Raw genomic sequence first — 16,399 nt, forward strand, 5'->3', positions numbered from 1 at the left:
GAACTGTGTGAATGTTTACTCGGCGCATTTATTTTAGCAAAATAAATTTATTTTACTGTACTTTTAGTTTTTTTACTGTAGTTTTCACACATTTCTGTAGGTAGAATGACAATAAATATCTTCATCAGCTCTGCAGTATTTTTGCGACACGTTTTCAAATAAAACCATGAAAAATGCCACATAAAGCAGGGACAAAGTGTTCAACTGGTAAAAGTGACGTGTAATTCTTGTACGATGGCTTCATTTCTGAAAGTCGATTTGGGAAAGTGAGGTTTCGGTTAACCGAGGGCCTGCCGAGCCTTTCTCCTGTCATAGACCTCACCAACACGGGACAGCTTCTTATGAGCGGAGCGACCGGAGAGGAGAGGGGGCACTAGCAATAACCACATACATACGCATCCCTGATCAACAGTATGCAGCTTTCCACCATGCACGAACCCGCTCGCTGAACAGACCTCTGAAGTGGGACGTAAATGTCACGCCAAAATAAGGGATTCTGGATCCAAACCTGTTTCAGTCCAGTGTAGAAATGCACAGGGATGCAAAAATAATTACCTTTGTAGCTACGTCCAGTGCTAATAATGACTCTTTTTCCTTCTGCGGCTTGCTCTCTTATGCATGTCATGTCATTTTTGTCTAGAATTTTAATTTGTCCAGAATTTTACTTTTCCCCTCTTATTGTGTCTTACCGAAAGCTCCTAACTGATTCCCATTGCACGCGTTCATCGACAATAAAGAATGTGAATCTGAATTTCCAGATTGGTTGAGGTGGAATTTGATCGGTGTTGAAGCGGCAGTGAAGAAATCGTTAGCAACTGTTAGCTTAGCATAAGCTGTGTGTGTCCCCGGCACGTTCCGGTGGCCGCTGCGTGAATTCCCTAGTCATCCCTCTTGAAGACCGGTGATGCAACACCCACGCCATGGTCGTAGGCAAAATAATAATATGTTGAAATATGTAATCTCCTCATCGTGTGTAACTTCTTCCCCATATCATTCAACGTCTCTTAAAAGCAGAATCATTGAGAGACAGGATCCAAAAACCCTGTTCAGCTTCACCATAGGTGAAAACTAAGTGGATGTGGATGTAGTTTGAGAGATCTGAGCAGACAACAACACTTCAGAGGTCTATTAGCACAGATAGCTGCCTGCGTTAACCCACAACCCCACATCATTCCTCAGTAATCCTTGGATTCGTTCACATCTCGCTGAGCACACAAGACGAGACAGCTGCAAGCAGGAAGCAGCTGGACAGGGACGCAGATGACGGGTGTTGAAGTCAGCTGGTACCGGGTATCTGTCGCCGGCGGTCGGGGGGATTTATCCATACGACGGGGGGCCAGCGCCTTTAACGTTTCGTTTACAGTGGGGTTTACTTGCTCGTGCCTGAATGGTTCGGTTATTGGCTGCCTTCTGTGACGGCGACCCACCGTGGGGAGGCTCACATTTGATGAATCAACAGATGGCGGTTGATGGCTGTTTGTTTAGCTTGTGTGAGCGGTGGGTAAGTTTTAACGATGAAAAGAGCCTCGCCCTTTTACGATCCTGTGTGGGGCTAAACCACAAAGCTGGCATTTATTTGCACAGGACCCTCAGGCAGAAGGGAGGGTCTGAGGTAGCTGTACGCAGACGCAATGAGATGGATAACCTTACTGTAAATAAAGCTATATTTCCCAAACCAGCTTGGCTATAAAAAGGTCATTACAAATATGACAATTGACTGGAACACCACAGGAATTAGAAAAAGGACGAACCTGGCCAAAGCTGGAGAAGGTAGTGGAGGACCTCGATGTGTTTTTTGAAGTGCAGGGCGCTGGCGAGCTCCTCAGAGTCAATGAAGACTCGGTTCGTGTGACAAGAGGCCTCCTGGCGCTGGCTGAGGAGAACTGGCCCGAAACACACCGCCAGGTTCTGACACGTCATCTTGTTCACTTCCTGGTGCGACGCCACCAGCTTCAAGTGGTCCAGGAGTTTCCGCAGCGTCACCTGAAATATGCACACAGACCATAAACATAATAAAAACAAGGAACGTCATGAAACAACTGTTACATATTGGAAAAAACGAGACGAAAACATGAAATAAAAATAAACAGCAGCATGCTAGCAATACGAGGAGGGAAAGCAAGTGAGCATTAAAAACATTAAAATATGAATAGAGGTGCTGGAGTTTTAACAGATTTTACAATTTTAAATACAAGAACAGATACAAATATTCTTATGAGTCATAATAATAGTAGAAGCCATAGTAATAAGCTGCTTTATCATCACGGTCGCCATTTTTGCTATCAAATGTATCACCATCACTCTCGTCGAACCAAACGGATGTGAGAAATCCATATAGTACTCTGACTGGTCAGACAGATCCTTCCCTTTCCCCTCCAAGCCTCTTGTGTTACACATTTCAGCATCTGCCTAACAACACTAGAAACAGTTGTGTGACCGTTGCAACTGTCAACATGGACGTCTACAACTAGGAATTTCATCGCAACCTCTTCAAGGCGTGCTGGACTCACTCCATCAGCAAACGTCCAAGATGTGCAAAGAGCATGCCTGAAACACTTCCGTTTTGAACCGCTATGACCTGGTACGTTCATCATGAGGCTCAGAGAAAAGCCCGGCCCTTCGCATGGAGGAGGCTAGGGCGTTGCTCGCACTCATGGGCTCGGTCAGTTCTTCCAAATCTAAAACATAATGCGTTTTCATAGATTATGCTTGTTCTTCTCTTCTTTTATAACGACAACCACAAATGAGACAACGTTTCTCCATTGCTCACTTCCCCAAATCACCCACGTGTTACTCATGAGTTCAGCTCCCCCGATAAAGAATTTACCACCCGGGGCTATTCTGGAGGAGGAGTGTCACTTGGAGTCTCGCCTACCAGAATAACAACTGGTTCCTTCAAAACAGAAGCAACCATGCCTGTTTCTCTCAGCGTCCCAGTTCGGTAATGGGCGTAACCAGGCCAGCGAGACTGCCACCGTCACCCCAGACCAGGGGGCCTTGGTTCCCCGAAGGAAAAAAAAAATCCCATTAATGTTTTACTAGACAACGTCTTGTGACTGTCCGGTCGAGCATTAAACAAGTAGCAAGTGCACTGAAAATAAATAAATAAATAAATAAAATAAAATCAGGTTCCTTGCAAAAAAAGTCAAAGACTGTGTACATAACAGATAAGTCGACCACTTTCCTTCGACTTGTTCTCTGAAGGAGCGCTGGATTCTCCATGGTGACAGCCGCTGAGGCTCATGGGTACTGTACTTGTTTTGACTCAGTGAACAGACCAAAACACACGATTTCTAAGAAAAGAGATCGAAACCTTCATAACCGACGACCATGAATTAACCCAATAGCATTAAGAGATAGGGTGAGGAGCTCGGACAGCCGGAGGGAGCTTGGAGTAGAGCCGCTGCTCCTTCGCATTGAAAGGAGCCAGTTGAGGTGGTTCGGGCATCTGATTAGGATGCCTCCTGGACGCCTTCCTTTGGAGGTTTACCAGGCACGGCCAACTGGGAGGAGACCCCAGGGTAGACCCAGAACTTGCTGGAGGGACTACATGTCCAATCTGGCCTGGGAACACCTCGGGATCCCCCAGGAGGAGCTGGAGGGCACTGCTGGGGAAAGGGACATCTGGAGTGCCCTATTTAGCTTGTTGCCATCGCAACCTGACCCCGGAGAAGCGGCTGAAGATGAGATGAGATGAGATGAGATATTTCTTAATCATCCGGGAGGCTCCCGTGTCTCTGTGTTGAGAATTGCGGCGGAAATCGCGAGATGTAACATTACCAACAGCGGGAGGAATGGGAAAACTCCTCCGGGAAGCAGCGACTCTGTACCGCTTCTCCACTGTATTGCCATCACCGGTGTGAAGTGAGTAGTTGTGTTTTTTTTCCTTCCTCACCCTCTCCACCTCTGGCAGATTGTCCAGCAGGCTGACGGTGTGCTCTGTGTCGGCCTGGTCGTTCTCGCAGCCGGCGGCACCAATCCGCAGAGGCCTCCTGGCCATGGACTCCAGCACCGCCTCATACAGCTGCTTGGTGATCAGAGGGTAGGGCAGCTCGCGCAGATAGTCCTTCAACACACCTGGGGGAGAAAGAGGAAGAAGAAGTAGGACGAAGGAGGGGGAGCGGAAACGGAGACAGGCGGACACAGGGAGTATGGCAACAGAGGAAAAAGAGAAGGGGAGGGGGAGAGAGAGAGAGAGAGAGAGAGAGAGAGAGAGCATAAGAGAGAGAGCATAAGAGACACAGAACATATAAGCATCTAGTCAAGTCAATTTTATTTGTACAGCCCAATATCACAAATTACACATTTGCCTCAGGGGGCTTCCCAGCAACACAACATCCTGTCCTTAAAAGACACTAAGAAGACACTTTATTGTCATTGTACATACATAAAACAAAACTTGTTTTCTGCATTTATCCCCATCCTATTGCATAGGAGCAGTGAGCAGCTGCAGCACCCGGGGACCAACTCCAGTGCTTCTTTCCATCGCCTTGCTCAGGGGCACAGGCAGGAGTATTAACCCTAACATGTGTGTCTTTTTTGTTTCTTTTAGATTTTCCCCCGTTTTTCCTCCCAAATTGTACTTGGCCAATTACCCCGCTGATCCGGGGAGGGCTGCAGACCACCACATGCCTCCTCCGACACATGTGGAGTCGCCAGCCGCTTCTTTTCACCTGACTGTGAGGAGTTTCGCCAGGGGGACCTAGCGTGTGGGAGGATCACGCTATTCCCCCCAGTCCCCCGCCCCCAAACAGGCGCCCTGACCGACCAGAGGAGGCGCTAGTGCAGCGACCAGGACACACACCCACATCGGGCTTCTCACCTGCAGACATGGCTAATTGTGTCTGTAGGGACACCCGACCAAGCCGGAGGTAACACGGGGATTCGAACCACCGATCCCCATGTTGGCAGGCAACGGAATAGATCGCCACGCCACCCGGATGTCGACGTATGTCTTCTTTTTTTTTAATAAATTTATTTCTGATTTTTCCCTTTTTTCTCCCAATTTAGTGGCCAATCGATCCCTATTTTAATTCAAACACCCACCCTCGCACTGTATGCGTTCGCCAACTGCATCTCTCCGGCCGGCAGTCTCGAAGGAGACCGCCTCGCCACTTTCGTGACAAGGCGACTCCAAGCCGAACCACTGTTTTTCCGACACACACAGAGACGCATTCACGTGACGAACACAAGCCGACTCCGCCCCCCTCCCGAAGACAGCGTTGCCAATGATCGCTGCTTCGTCGAGTCCGGCCGTAGTCGGATCTGACGAGACCGGGGCGCGAACCCCAGTCCCCAGTGGGCAACTGCATCGACACAGAGCCGATGCTTAGACCGCTACACCACCGCGGACCGGACGTATGTCTTTTTGATGGCGGGAGGAAACCGGAGCACCAGGGGGAAACCCACGCAGACACGGGGAGAACATGTAAACTCCGCACGGAAAGGACCCGGGACAGCCTGGGGTTCGAACCCAGGACCTTCTTGCTGCGAGGCAACAATGCTAACCACCGGGCCACCGTGCCGCCCAGACCCTCGCACCGGATAAGGGACAAATTCCTCAAAACAATGTGTATCACGCCAATTCAGGAGGCGATGTCGGCGGATGGACGTCAAGTTTCAGCAGCCATGATAGGAACCTTTCACAACGTTGGAGGTTTGCGTCGCACGACGCCGGTCACCTGACTTTCCCTCTGGTGAACGTCACGGCCCCTGTCCTGACAAACCACTCACAAGTGTAAACGCGGTGAAAGATGCCCGGACCAGGCTCACACAGAGAGGCCCCTTTGCTGCTAATGTCCTTCTTTTTTTTTTTTTTTTTTACGGCGTCTGCAGCCTGAGCGTGTTAAGGGACCTCGGCTCTGCGGCACAGCACTCACACCTGCGACCACAGCCTCCCCGCGGACCCCGACAGAAGGCGGCGGGCAAAGATGAAATACGCACCGTCCCTCTCCGCTAAGCCCCGGAAAACACTGCCGGCGTCTCCTTTCATCGCCGCCGGAGGGAAAATATGAACTAATAAGGGAATAAAAACGGACGCTTGGCAGCGTGACAGGTCTTTGAGGTGGAACTGTCATCCCCCTCTGTGCTAAGCCGGATCGGTTTACGGAGCAGGCTAGGTGTTAAAGATGTGATTACCCGTGCCTTTCAAACATCAGCCAAAAGAAAAAAGCTTTTTATATTGTGGAGCGATAAATGAAAAATAACAACCCCCCCCCCACACACACACACAGCAGCAGCAGACACAACACAATCCCAAATATTCACTGAAAGTTACCGAAACAATGCCAATTTTCTAGGATCTTGGGGACATGAAGAAAATTACACCAAATGTCTTGCTCAGTTCCTACCAAGCCCCCCTGGTTTCCCCCCATGCATATGTTTCCTTGAGGGAAATGGGGCAAGTGGCCTGGTGCAGCCGGGGGAGCTGTTGAGATAAACAGCGGGAGCGTAATGGAGACGACACACATCTTCCTGCCTGAAGGGAGATCGGCTTCAGTGCGAAGCCGCGTCCCAAATTTAGAAAGCAGCCAGGCCACTGCCAAGCTGCTGAAACAGATACTGATTAGTGGGCTGTAAATAGGAGCTCCAGTCTAATGGCTTACCCACAATGCCGAAGGAACCTCCGATTCCCCCCCCCTCCCCAGGTGTTCTCTCTACTTGGCTTCATGCTATTTACAGGAAACTATACAATACAATCTGCCCCCTACTGTCTGTCCAGGACAGGACACAATTTAACATGCTCACTTTTTAATCCCACTAAACTCCTCTCTCTCCCCCTGTCTCTCTCTCCCTCTCTCCCCCTGCCTCTCTCTCCCTGCCTCTCCCTCCCTCTCTCCCCCTGCCTCTCTCTCCCGGTCTCCCTGTCTCTCCCTCCCTCTCTCCCTGTCTCTCTCTCCCTGTCTCCATGTCTCTCCCCCCTCTCTGTCTCTCTCCCCCCTCTCCGTCTCTCTCTCCCTCTCTCTGTCTCTCTCTCCCTGTCCCCCCCCTCGCTCCGTCTCTCTCTCCCTCTCTTTCCCCCTCTCTCTCTGTCTCTCTCTCCCCCTATCTTCCTGTCTCTCTCTCCATCTCTCACTCCCTACCTCTCTCTCTCCGTCTCTCTCTCTACCTCTCTCTATCCCTGTCTCTCAATCCCTCTCTTCTGTCTATCACTCTGTCTCTCTCTCGTTTTCTGTCTGTCTCTCTCTTTTCTCTCAAACAGTGTCTCACTTCCTCTCTCTCTCTCCCTCGCTCTGTCTGTCTGCCTGTCTATCTGTCTCTCTCCCTCCCTCTCTCGCCCCCCGTGGCTTAACACTTCCCAGTCTATTTCAAACGGGGGATTTTTGGGCCCGTGCCCACTAATCTCCGAGGTAAAGTTAAACAAAGACAAAGGCAAAATTAAAAATTTAGCAGAGATTACAGCGCTTCTGGCTAATGAGACACTCTAATTTCCTGTTTGTGGAAATGACAGGGTGGGTACGACAGCCTGTGAATGGAGCAGGACTGTGCGGGAGGTTGAAAGAGAGATCTAAATTCAGCACAGCGCAGCACCACGCCAAGGAACAGCAAACAGGATCATGCGCCGTCTCCAGACTCTGCGCCCAACTTGAAATCAGTTTAATGGACGGTGAACTGTTTAATAACGCTCCTCTCAACAATGCTGCCGTCACTAGCGTCACTCCAGTCTTACTTCAACACCCCGTTCAGCCGTCTGGATTACATTTCGAACCCTTCCTGTTTTTTCTTCTTCTTAATTTTCCACCGTCAAGAGGTATTTCCTACAGCCTCCTTCCTTTTGACCCATTTACAGTGTCATAAAAATCACAGTCCGTGACAGCGTCCCCTCAAAGGTGCAAACGGCAACTCTTGTTTTTGTTTTTTTTATGCACAGCCCTCCGAGCCCTTCTCATAACCCTTCCACTCAAGATTCAACATGCCTACACAAACCAGTACACACGAGACAGAGACAGACTGAGAGACAGACAAACAGACAGACAGAGAGAGAGACAGAGAGAGTGAGAGGCAGAGAGAGAGCGAGAGACAGAGCGTGAAAGACAAACAGAAAGAGAGAGAGAGAGTGAGTGAGAGACAGAGAGAGAGCGAGAGACAGAGAGAAAGAGAGTGAGAGACAAACAGACAGAGAGAGAGTGAGAGAGACAGAGAGAGAGTGAGAGAGTGAGAGAGAGACAAACAGACAGACAGACAGACAGAGAGACAGAGAAAAAGAGAGGGAGAGCAAGAGAGAGACAGACAGACACAGAAAGAGACAGAGAGAGACAGACAAACAGAGAGAGACAGAGAGCGCAAGAGAGAGCCAGAGAGAGACAAACAGACAGAGAGTGAGAGAGACAGAGAGAAAGACAGTGAGAGAGACAGACAGACAGACAGACAGACAGACAGAGAGAGACACAGAGAGAGTGAGACAGAGAAAAAGAGGGAGAGCAAGAGAGAGACAGACAGACAGAGAAAGAGACAGAGAGACAGACAGACAGAGAGAGCAAGAGACAGACAGACAGACAGACAGACAGAGAGAGAGAGACACACAGAGAGAGTGAGAGACAGAGAAAAAGAGGGAGAGCAAGAGAGAGACAGACAGACAGACAGAGAAAGAGACAGAGAGAGAGACAGACAGAGAGCGAGAGACAGACAGACAGAGAGAGAGCAAGAGACAGACAGACAGACAGACAGACAGACAGAGGTAAGTGAAGCAGCAAGGGAGAGGAGAACCACACATTCCAAAGGCAGCTAAAGGTAACGCTGAAAAAAAAAACAACCCCAAAAACAAAGCTAAATAACGGTGTGTGTGTCTGCTCCGACAAGCAGTGGGGCAGAGGGGGGTGAGTAAGTACCCTCCATGGCAGAGGGCGAGTAAGTACCCTCCATGTCAGGTATATCCTGACTAGGACATCCCTGTGTAATGATTATATGCAAGAATGAAGAGGGATATTCGCTTAGTTTGGTGTGTGTGTGTGTCTGCGGCGCTCCTCTGAACGCTCCCGACCCGCTTGCTGCTGGTTTCCACAACAGATTAGACAGAGATGCTTTGTGCGCCTCCTCCGAACTGCTCTTATCGTGCTTCTCCCAGACTGCACCGGGATGAGCTACAATCACACGCTGGAAGCTCAACACGCTGCAAGTCCTTATCGCCACCTCCCACGAAAGACCAGCCACCAGGCGAACAAAGTGCCGAGACCGCTCGACTTGGGTTTCGCTCAGGACGGGAAGACCCCGCCGACCTTCATGCAGTACCGTACCAGGCTCGCGGGCGGAGCGACGGATTCGATCCTGATGCAGAAACAGCGCATGGCGTTCACTCAGCACCGCGTCATAACCACAACAGCCACACGGCTTGATGCCTACGGCCCTTACCACAACACCAGGGTCCCCCCGTCTGCACTGCTGTCAAAACACTGGGCGGCTGTGTGTGCGTGACTGAGTGTGTGTGTGTGTGTGTGTGTGTGTGTGTGTGTGTGTGTGTGTGTGTGTGTGTGTGTGTGTGTGTGTGTGTGTGTTTGTGGGCACTCATGGAGTGTTCTGAAGTGAGGAGAATAAAACCATTGAGGTAAATCATTACCCTGCTATGAGTCAGCGCCAGTGTTTACTTTAGTACCTTAACCCCTATTGGCGCCTCTCACACACACACACACACACACACACACACACACACACACACACACACACACACAATGCACATGCTCACTCTCACTCAAGTACACACGCACACACACACACACACACACACACACACACACACACACACACACACACTGATCCAGGGGCACACTGCAGCACTCTTATACACAACAACAAGCACACACCAACCGAATCTTACTCACAAGGACTCAATGACCCCCCCCCCAAACACACACACACACACACCAAGGCATGAACATTATGCACACTCACACATATATAAAGGCAAGGTGATGGGCTCAGAGGTGAACGGGTGGGTGTGCTCTGCAGGTTCTCCATTTGACTTCACAGCCAAATTAACAAGCACACACACACACACACACACACACACACACACACACACACACACACACACACACACACACACTGACTGTCTGTGCTACCACACAGTCAAACTGCTGGGAACCGGGCCTTCACTAACACAAATGCACCTTACATGTCTACTATGACTTCTGCCTGGTGCTCCTTCCTTATGGTGTGGCAGCATGAACAGTGGATGAGGTGACGTCTGTGTAGCCCACACCTGTAAAATTAGCCTACACCTGTTAGATTAGCCTACACCTGTAAGATTAGGCTACACCTGGAAGATTAGCCCACACCTGTAAGATTAGCCTACAACTGTAAGATTAGCCTACACCTGTAAGATTTGCCTACACCTGTAAGATTAGCCTACAACTGTAAGATTAGCCTACACCTGTAAGATTAGCCTACAACTGTAAAATTAGCCTACACCTGTAAGATTAGCCTACAACTGTAAGATTAGCCTACACCTGTAAGATTAACTTACACCTGTAAAATTAGCCTACACCTGTAAGATTAGCCTACACCTGTAAGATTAGCCCACACCTGTAAGATTAGCCTACACCTGGAAGATTAGCCTACACATCCAAAGACCACCTGCAACACAACGGGGCAAGTGACTGAGCCAGATTCATCTGTAATTTAGGAAGCAAAGCTATTTAACGCTGGCAAAACATGCACAAACAAATGTAATCTGATTGTTCTCCTACACTGTGCAGGGCAGCACACTACAAGACACACAATGCAACGGGGCACCGCTCGACCTTTGACCTCTTGTTTAAACAACCCGACAGGTCACTCCTCTTGTCAGTGCTGCAGTCGACGCCTCGCCCAGAGAACAAATGGGGCTTGTTCTCCCCTCTCCTCCAGTACCACCCAGCCCTCCGCCCCTCCCCTCCACCCAGAGAGCAGGGGACAGAGTAGACGTGTGTGTGTGTGTGCTGGGGCAGGGTGGAGGCTCTGCCCTGTCCGGGTACGGTGGTTTCTCCAAACTTAGAAACTCCAAATGAGCAAATCCAGTCTCCCCGTCTGGAACAGTCTGGCATTACTGCGACGCGATAGGCAGCCCCCAGAGAAAAGCCCGTGACCCACATTTTCAGATCCCCCAACCACAGTTTAAGAAACGCTGCCCTGACGCCCACACAGCCCCCGCAAGCCCTTTGTACAGAGCGCTGTCTGCGCCCCTAGCCAGGCCAGGGTTCAGCTAATCCCCCGTACGTGAGCCAAATACCATCTGTGTTTGTTTGGCAACAAAGGGGGCACTTGTTAATTACTTTCCATGTCTTCACTGGGGCAAAGCTGCAATGCACATCAGTTGTAGGCGAGTGAGGGGGGTGGAAAGAAGGTGATGGAAAATACGAGTCAGCCAGGCGGGGGATACAGACCACAAACTATGATCAATAACTGTGCTGGACATTTTCAAACTCTGTCACCGGCCTGGGCTAAATAAACACTTGTTTCCCTTCATTACAGGGGAAGAAATTGAGAATTTATAATTTTTTTTGGGGGGGGTTCCCCCTTTGTCCCCTCAACTGTACCTGGCCAATTACCCCACTCTTCCGAGCGTCCCCGTCGCTGCTCCACCCCCTCTGCCGATCCGCAGAGGGCTGCAGACTACCACATACCGCCTCCGGTACATGCGGATTCACCAGCCGCTTCTTTTCACCTGACAGTGAGGAGTTTCACCGGGGGGGACATAGCGCGGGGGAGGATTCCCCCCCAGTTCCCCCTCTCCCCAACTGAACACGTGCCCCTACTGACCAGAGGAGGCGCTAGTGCAGCGACCAGGACACATACCCACATCCGGCGTCCCACCCGCAGACACGGCCAATTCTGTCTGTAGGGACACCCAACCAAGCCAGAGGTAACAAGGGGATTCGAACCACCGATCCCCATGTTGGTAGGCAACGGAATAGACCACTACGTTACCCAGATGCCCAAAAATTGAGAGGTTTAACATTCTCATTCTCTCTCTCGCTCTCTGTCTCTCTCATATGTGTATATATATATATCCATTAGCCCTAATACCAAGCAGTCCTGTATGTGCCTTCGAAATGCCGCCAAAATTGTGCAGAAAAGTGGAACAGACTGCACCGTGTAAGAAAAAGCAAATAAAACCCCCGAATACAACTGTTGTTACTAAATGCCACATAAAGATGGCCACGCTTCCACCATTAATGTCGCTTTCAGAGACACATAGCCGATTTCCCAGTCCCCCTGCTGCTTATGCGTTATCCCTACAACATACACTCACTGGCCACTTTATTAGGCACACCTGTCCAACTGCTCGTTAACGCAAATTTCTAATCAGCCAATCACATGGCAGCAACTCAATGCATTTAGGCATGTAAACATGGTCAAGACGATCTGCTGCAGTTCAAACCGAGCATCAGAATGGGGAAGAAAGGTGATTTAAGTGACTTTGAACGTGGCATGGTTGTTGGTGCCAGACGGGCTGGTCTGAGTATTTCAGAAACTGCTGATCTACTGGGATTTTCACGCACAACCATTTCTAGGGTTTACAGAGAATGGTCCGAAAAAGAGAAAATATCCAGTGAGCGGCAGTTCTGTGGGCGAAAATGCCTTGTTGATGCCAGAGGTCAGAGGAGAATGGCCAGACTGGTTCGAGCTGATAGAAAGGCAACAGTAACTCAAATAACCACTCATTACAATCAAGGTATGCAGGAGAGGATCTCTGAACGCACAACACGTCGAACCTTGAGGCAGATGGGCTACAGCGGCAGAAGACCACACCGGGTGCCACTCCTGTCAGCTAAGAACAGGAAACTGAGGCTACAATTCGCACAGGCTCACCAAAATTGGACAATAGAAGATTGGAAAAACGTTGCCTGGTCTGATGAGTCTCGATTTCTGCTGCGACATTCGGATGGTAGGGTCAGAATTTGGCATCAACAACATGAAAGCATGGATCCATCCTGCCTTGTATCTACGGTTCAGGCTGGTGGTGGTGGTGTAATGGTGTGGGGGATATTTTCTTGGCACACTTTGGGCCCCTTAGTACCAATTGAGCATCGTGTCAACGCCACAGCCTACCTGAGTATTGTTGCTGACCATGACCATCCCTTTATGACCACAGTGTTCCCATCTTCTGATGGCTACTTCCAGCAGGATAACACGCCATGTCATAAAGCTCGAATCATCTCAGACTGGTTTCTTGAACATGACAATGAGTTCACTGTACTCAAATGGCCTCCACAGTCACCAGATCTCAATCCAATAGAGCACCTTTGGGATGTGGTGGACCGGGAGATTCGCATCATGGATGTGCAGCCTACAAATCTGCAGCAACTGCGTGATGCTATCATGTCAATATGGACCAAACTCCAGTACCTTGTTGAATCTATGCCACGAAGGATTAAGGCAGTTCTGAAGGCAAAAGGGGGTCCAACCCGGTACTAGCAAGGTGTACCTAATAAAGTGGCCAGTGAGTGTATACATGAAGGTCATTTTGCAAATGGTGGGTGGTTGTTTCCCTTGAACCGCAGCCACGCGTCTAAACTGTTTTAGCCTCAAACCTGCTCTGTTCCCCTTGAAACATGCAAGGTGCTTTGCTGTGGAAAAAAAAGAAGAAAAAGGCCAAACAAGGTTAGCTCGGGTTTAATTGCCGGTTAGAGCCATTCAATTGCTCTGCATGACAAAACTTTTCTGCCGCGATTCATTTTTCTCCTCATTGTTGCCAGCCAGGATTATCTTTAAGTAGGGGTACATTTTATTAAAACAAATCACGCTTTGAGCTTTCTCTGGCTCCGCTGAGCTCACTTGGCCCTGCTTGATGGGGGTAAGTGGCTGCAGAGACTGTCGCCTGTTGTGGTGCTGGTCTCCTGCCAAACAGCTCCGTAATCCCCACCCCCCAAAAGACTGATCTGTGCAGATCTTTCCTGCTAAGCACATCTACTTTTCAGCTTTTAATTAAGTGTATTTTTCTTTAAATTGCACAGTGGTGGGCTGCGGACATGGAGGAGATTACAAAACAGATGACCCATCACCTTGATTAAATTACTCCTCAAATGCATTACTGTTCAAAAAGCGCCTTTTCTGATAGAGTAAAAAACATATTTTTTAAATAAATGTGAATTAGCAATAAATGTAATCTTGAGAATCTGACAGTTTATGAAGAGCTTAATAAAAAAGTGAGTTGACCCCTGACCCTGGTCTCAGACGCCGCCAAACCCCAGCGTGAGGGAACCACTGAGAAAGTCGCCCAACTCCAAGCTGAAATACTCTTGTTGCAGCACAGACGCACCCTGTGGCGGGCTCTCGACTGCCATTTTAGACATTATAGTAAACATGGGGAAAAAAACAGCTCAGCAAGAGAACACAAGTAACTGCTGAGCGACAGAATCCCGAGTGTAGATAATGCTGTTTGTCTTTATTTTTCACAGCGTGCCGGTCAAGTTGATAAAACTTATTTTGTTTCTTTTGACTCGATTGTGGTTTGAAACAAAGGAAGGCCAAGCACCGAGCATGTTCTGCAAACTCTGGACTAAACTCTGACCCCGGGGTAATCCCTTTCACCACCTCTGCTTTTAAATTAGCCGTGTGACACCCCGGCCCTCTTAGCTCATCCGTTTTGCCAGCTTATTAGCTTCTCTGTCTCTGGTCAGTCTGCCTTCCACTCTCCACATGGCAAAATAATTCATTTAATACGCAATTTAATCCTATACCCAGTCTTAATTTTTTTTCAAGATGAAAAATCATTTGAAGAGTTGGGACTTTACTTCAGCATTAATCTAACTTGCTTCAACAAAAAAACGTGAAAGAAGCGAGACAATCTTGAAGCAACAATATTGGCCAAATTTAAATATATATATTGTGGAGTTAGAAAACAACGAGACAGGAGACGTGAGAGTAGACATAGTCGAGGTAGCTTACTAGCTCCAACTTAGCATGTCATACATTCGACAACGACACTGAACTGTGAACCGGAAGCGGAAGTGCATTATCTGACCCCCTCGCCTCTTCCCTTAAAGGTACACCGTCCTCTTAGGTGAATGTCTCTCGTTATATATATATGTGGGTCACCACACAGGCCCCCCCAGAATTCACCTACACAAAACAATGCAAAACAGCAAAAGTGCAAGTCATGAACATAAAAATAGACTCTACAACAGAACAGTCAATGACATAGTGCAAAGTCACGGGGAAAACAGGTGACGAGTCGGGGGGCGGACCCTGCGGCCATAACGGCTGTGCTTCACAGGAATGGAAACAGATGGGGCCGAAACCCGGGCCATAGGTGGGGCCGAAGCAGGAACAGAGGCAGGTGCCGGGGCCGACCTAGGAGGGCGCCCCCGCCGCGGGGGTAGGGCCAATTGCATTGGCTCCCCCATGTCCAAGTGAGCAGGCTTGAGATGGTCTATAGCGACCCGCTCCGGCCTGCCCCCCCATGTCCACCACAAGGTTCTTATCCCCCGCCTCCAGGACGCGGAAAGGCCCGTCGTATGGGGGCGGCAGCGGGGACCGATGGCTGTCGTGCCTAATGAAGACGTACCTCGCCGATGGCAGATCCTTGGGGACGTAGGACCGGGGGAGGCAGTGTTGAGACATCGGAACGGGAGCGAAGGCACCGGCAGCGCTCCGGGACGTACTGAGGTGAGAGGCGGCCGACCAGGGAGCCGTAGCATCGGGAAGAAACTCCCCCGGAACCCGCAGGGGCTGGCCATACACCAGCTCAGCGGAGGAGGTCTGGAGGTCTCCCTTCGGGGCCGAACGCAGGCCGAGCATGACCCACGGGAGCCGGTCCATCCAGTCGCAGCCAGTGAGGCTTGCCCGCAGAGCGGCTTTCATGTCCCGATGGAACCGCTCACAAAGTCCGTTGCTCTGCGGGTTGTACGCCGTAGTGCGGTGGATCTTCACCCCCAGGTGCTCAGCGACCGCCGTCCCGAGCTCCGAGGTAAACTGGGAGCCCCGGTCGCTCGTGATGTCACCAGGCGTGCCAAAACGGGCCACCCAGCAGCCGATGAACGCCCGTGCTACCTCCGCTGCCGTCGTGGAGGACAAGAGAATAGCCTCTGGCCACCTGGTGGCCCTGTCCACAATAGTGAGGAGGAACGTATAACCACGGGAGGGGGGCAGGGGACCCACCAGGTCAACATTGACGTGGTCAGACCGCCTCTCTGGAACCACAAACGGCGCCAAAGGGGCCTTGGTATGGCAGTCCACCTTGGCGCGTTGGCACGCCACACACGAGCCGGCCCAGGCTCTAACATCCTTACGGAGCACAGGCCAAACGAACTTGACACTCACCAGCTTGGTCGAGGCCTTCACTCCCGGGTGGGAAAGGCCGTGGACGGTGTCGAAAACTCGGCGCCGCCAGGAAGTAGGCACCAGGGGGCATGGTTGACCGGTGGAGATGTCACAGAGGAGGGTGGTGTTGGCCGCGTCGAATGTCACGTCCTCCAGCCGT

General features: G+C 50.3%; 1 protein-coding gene across 1 annotated transcript in view; it reads right to left on the reverse strand.

Moving 5' to 3' along the window:
• The window catches only part of syde2 (synapse defective 1, Rho GTPase, homolog 2 (C. elegans)), a 73,928-nt gene that overhangs the window by 5,477 nt on the left and 52,052 nt on the right, over nt 1-16,399 (reverse strand). Inside the window, 2 exon segments of the mRNA XM_056276554.1 lie at nt 1,752-1,983; nt 3,896-4,077. Of these exon segments, the coding sequence (XP_056132529.1) occupies nt 1,752-1,983; nt 3,896-4,077 (414 nt within the window).

This window comes from Lampris incognitus, chromosome 3 (genome assembly GCF_029633865.1).
Source record: "Lampris incognitus isolate fLamInc1 chromosome 3, fLamInc1.hap2, whole genome shotgun sequence".
NCBI classification, from domain to species: Eukaryota; Metazoa; Chordata; class Actinopteri; order Lampriformes; family Lampridae; genus Lampris; species Lampris incognitus.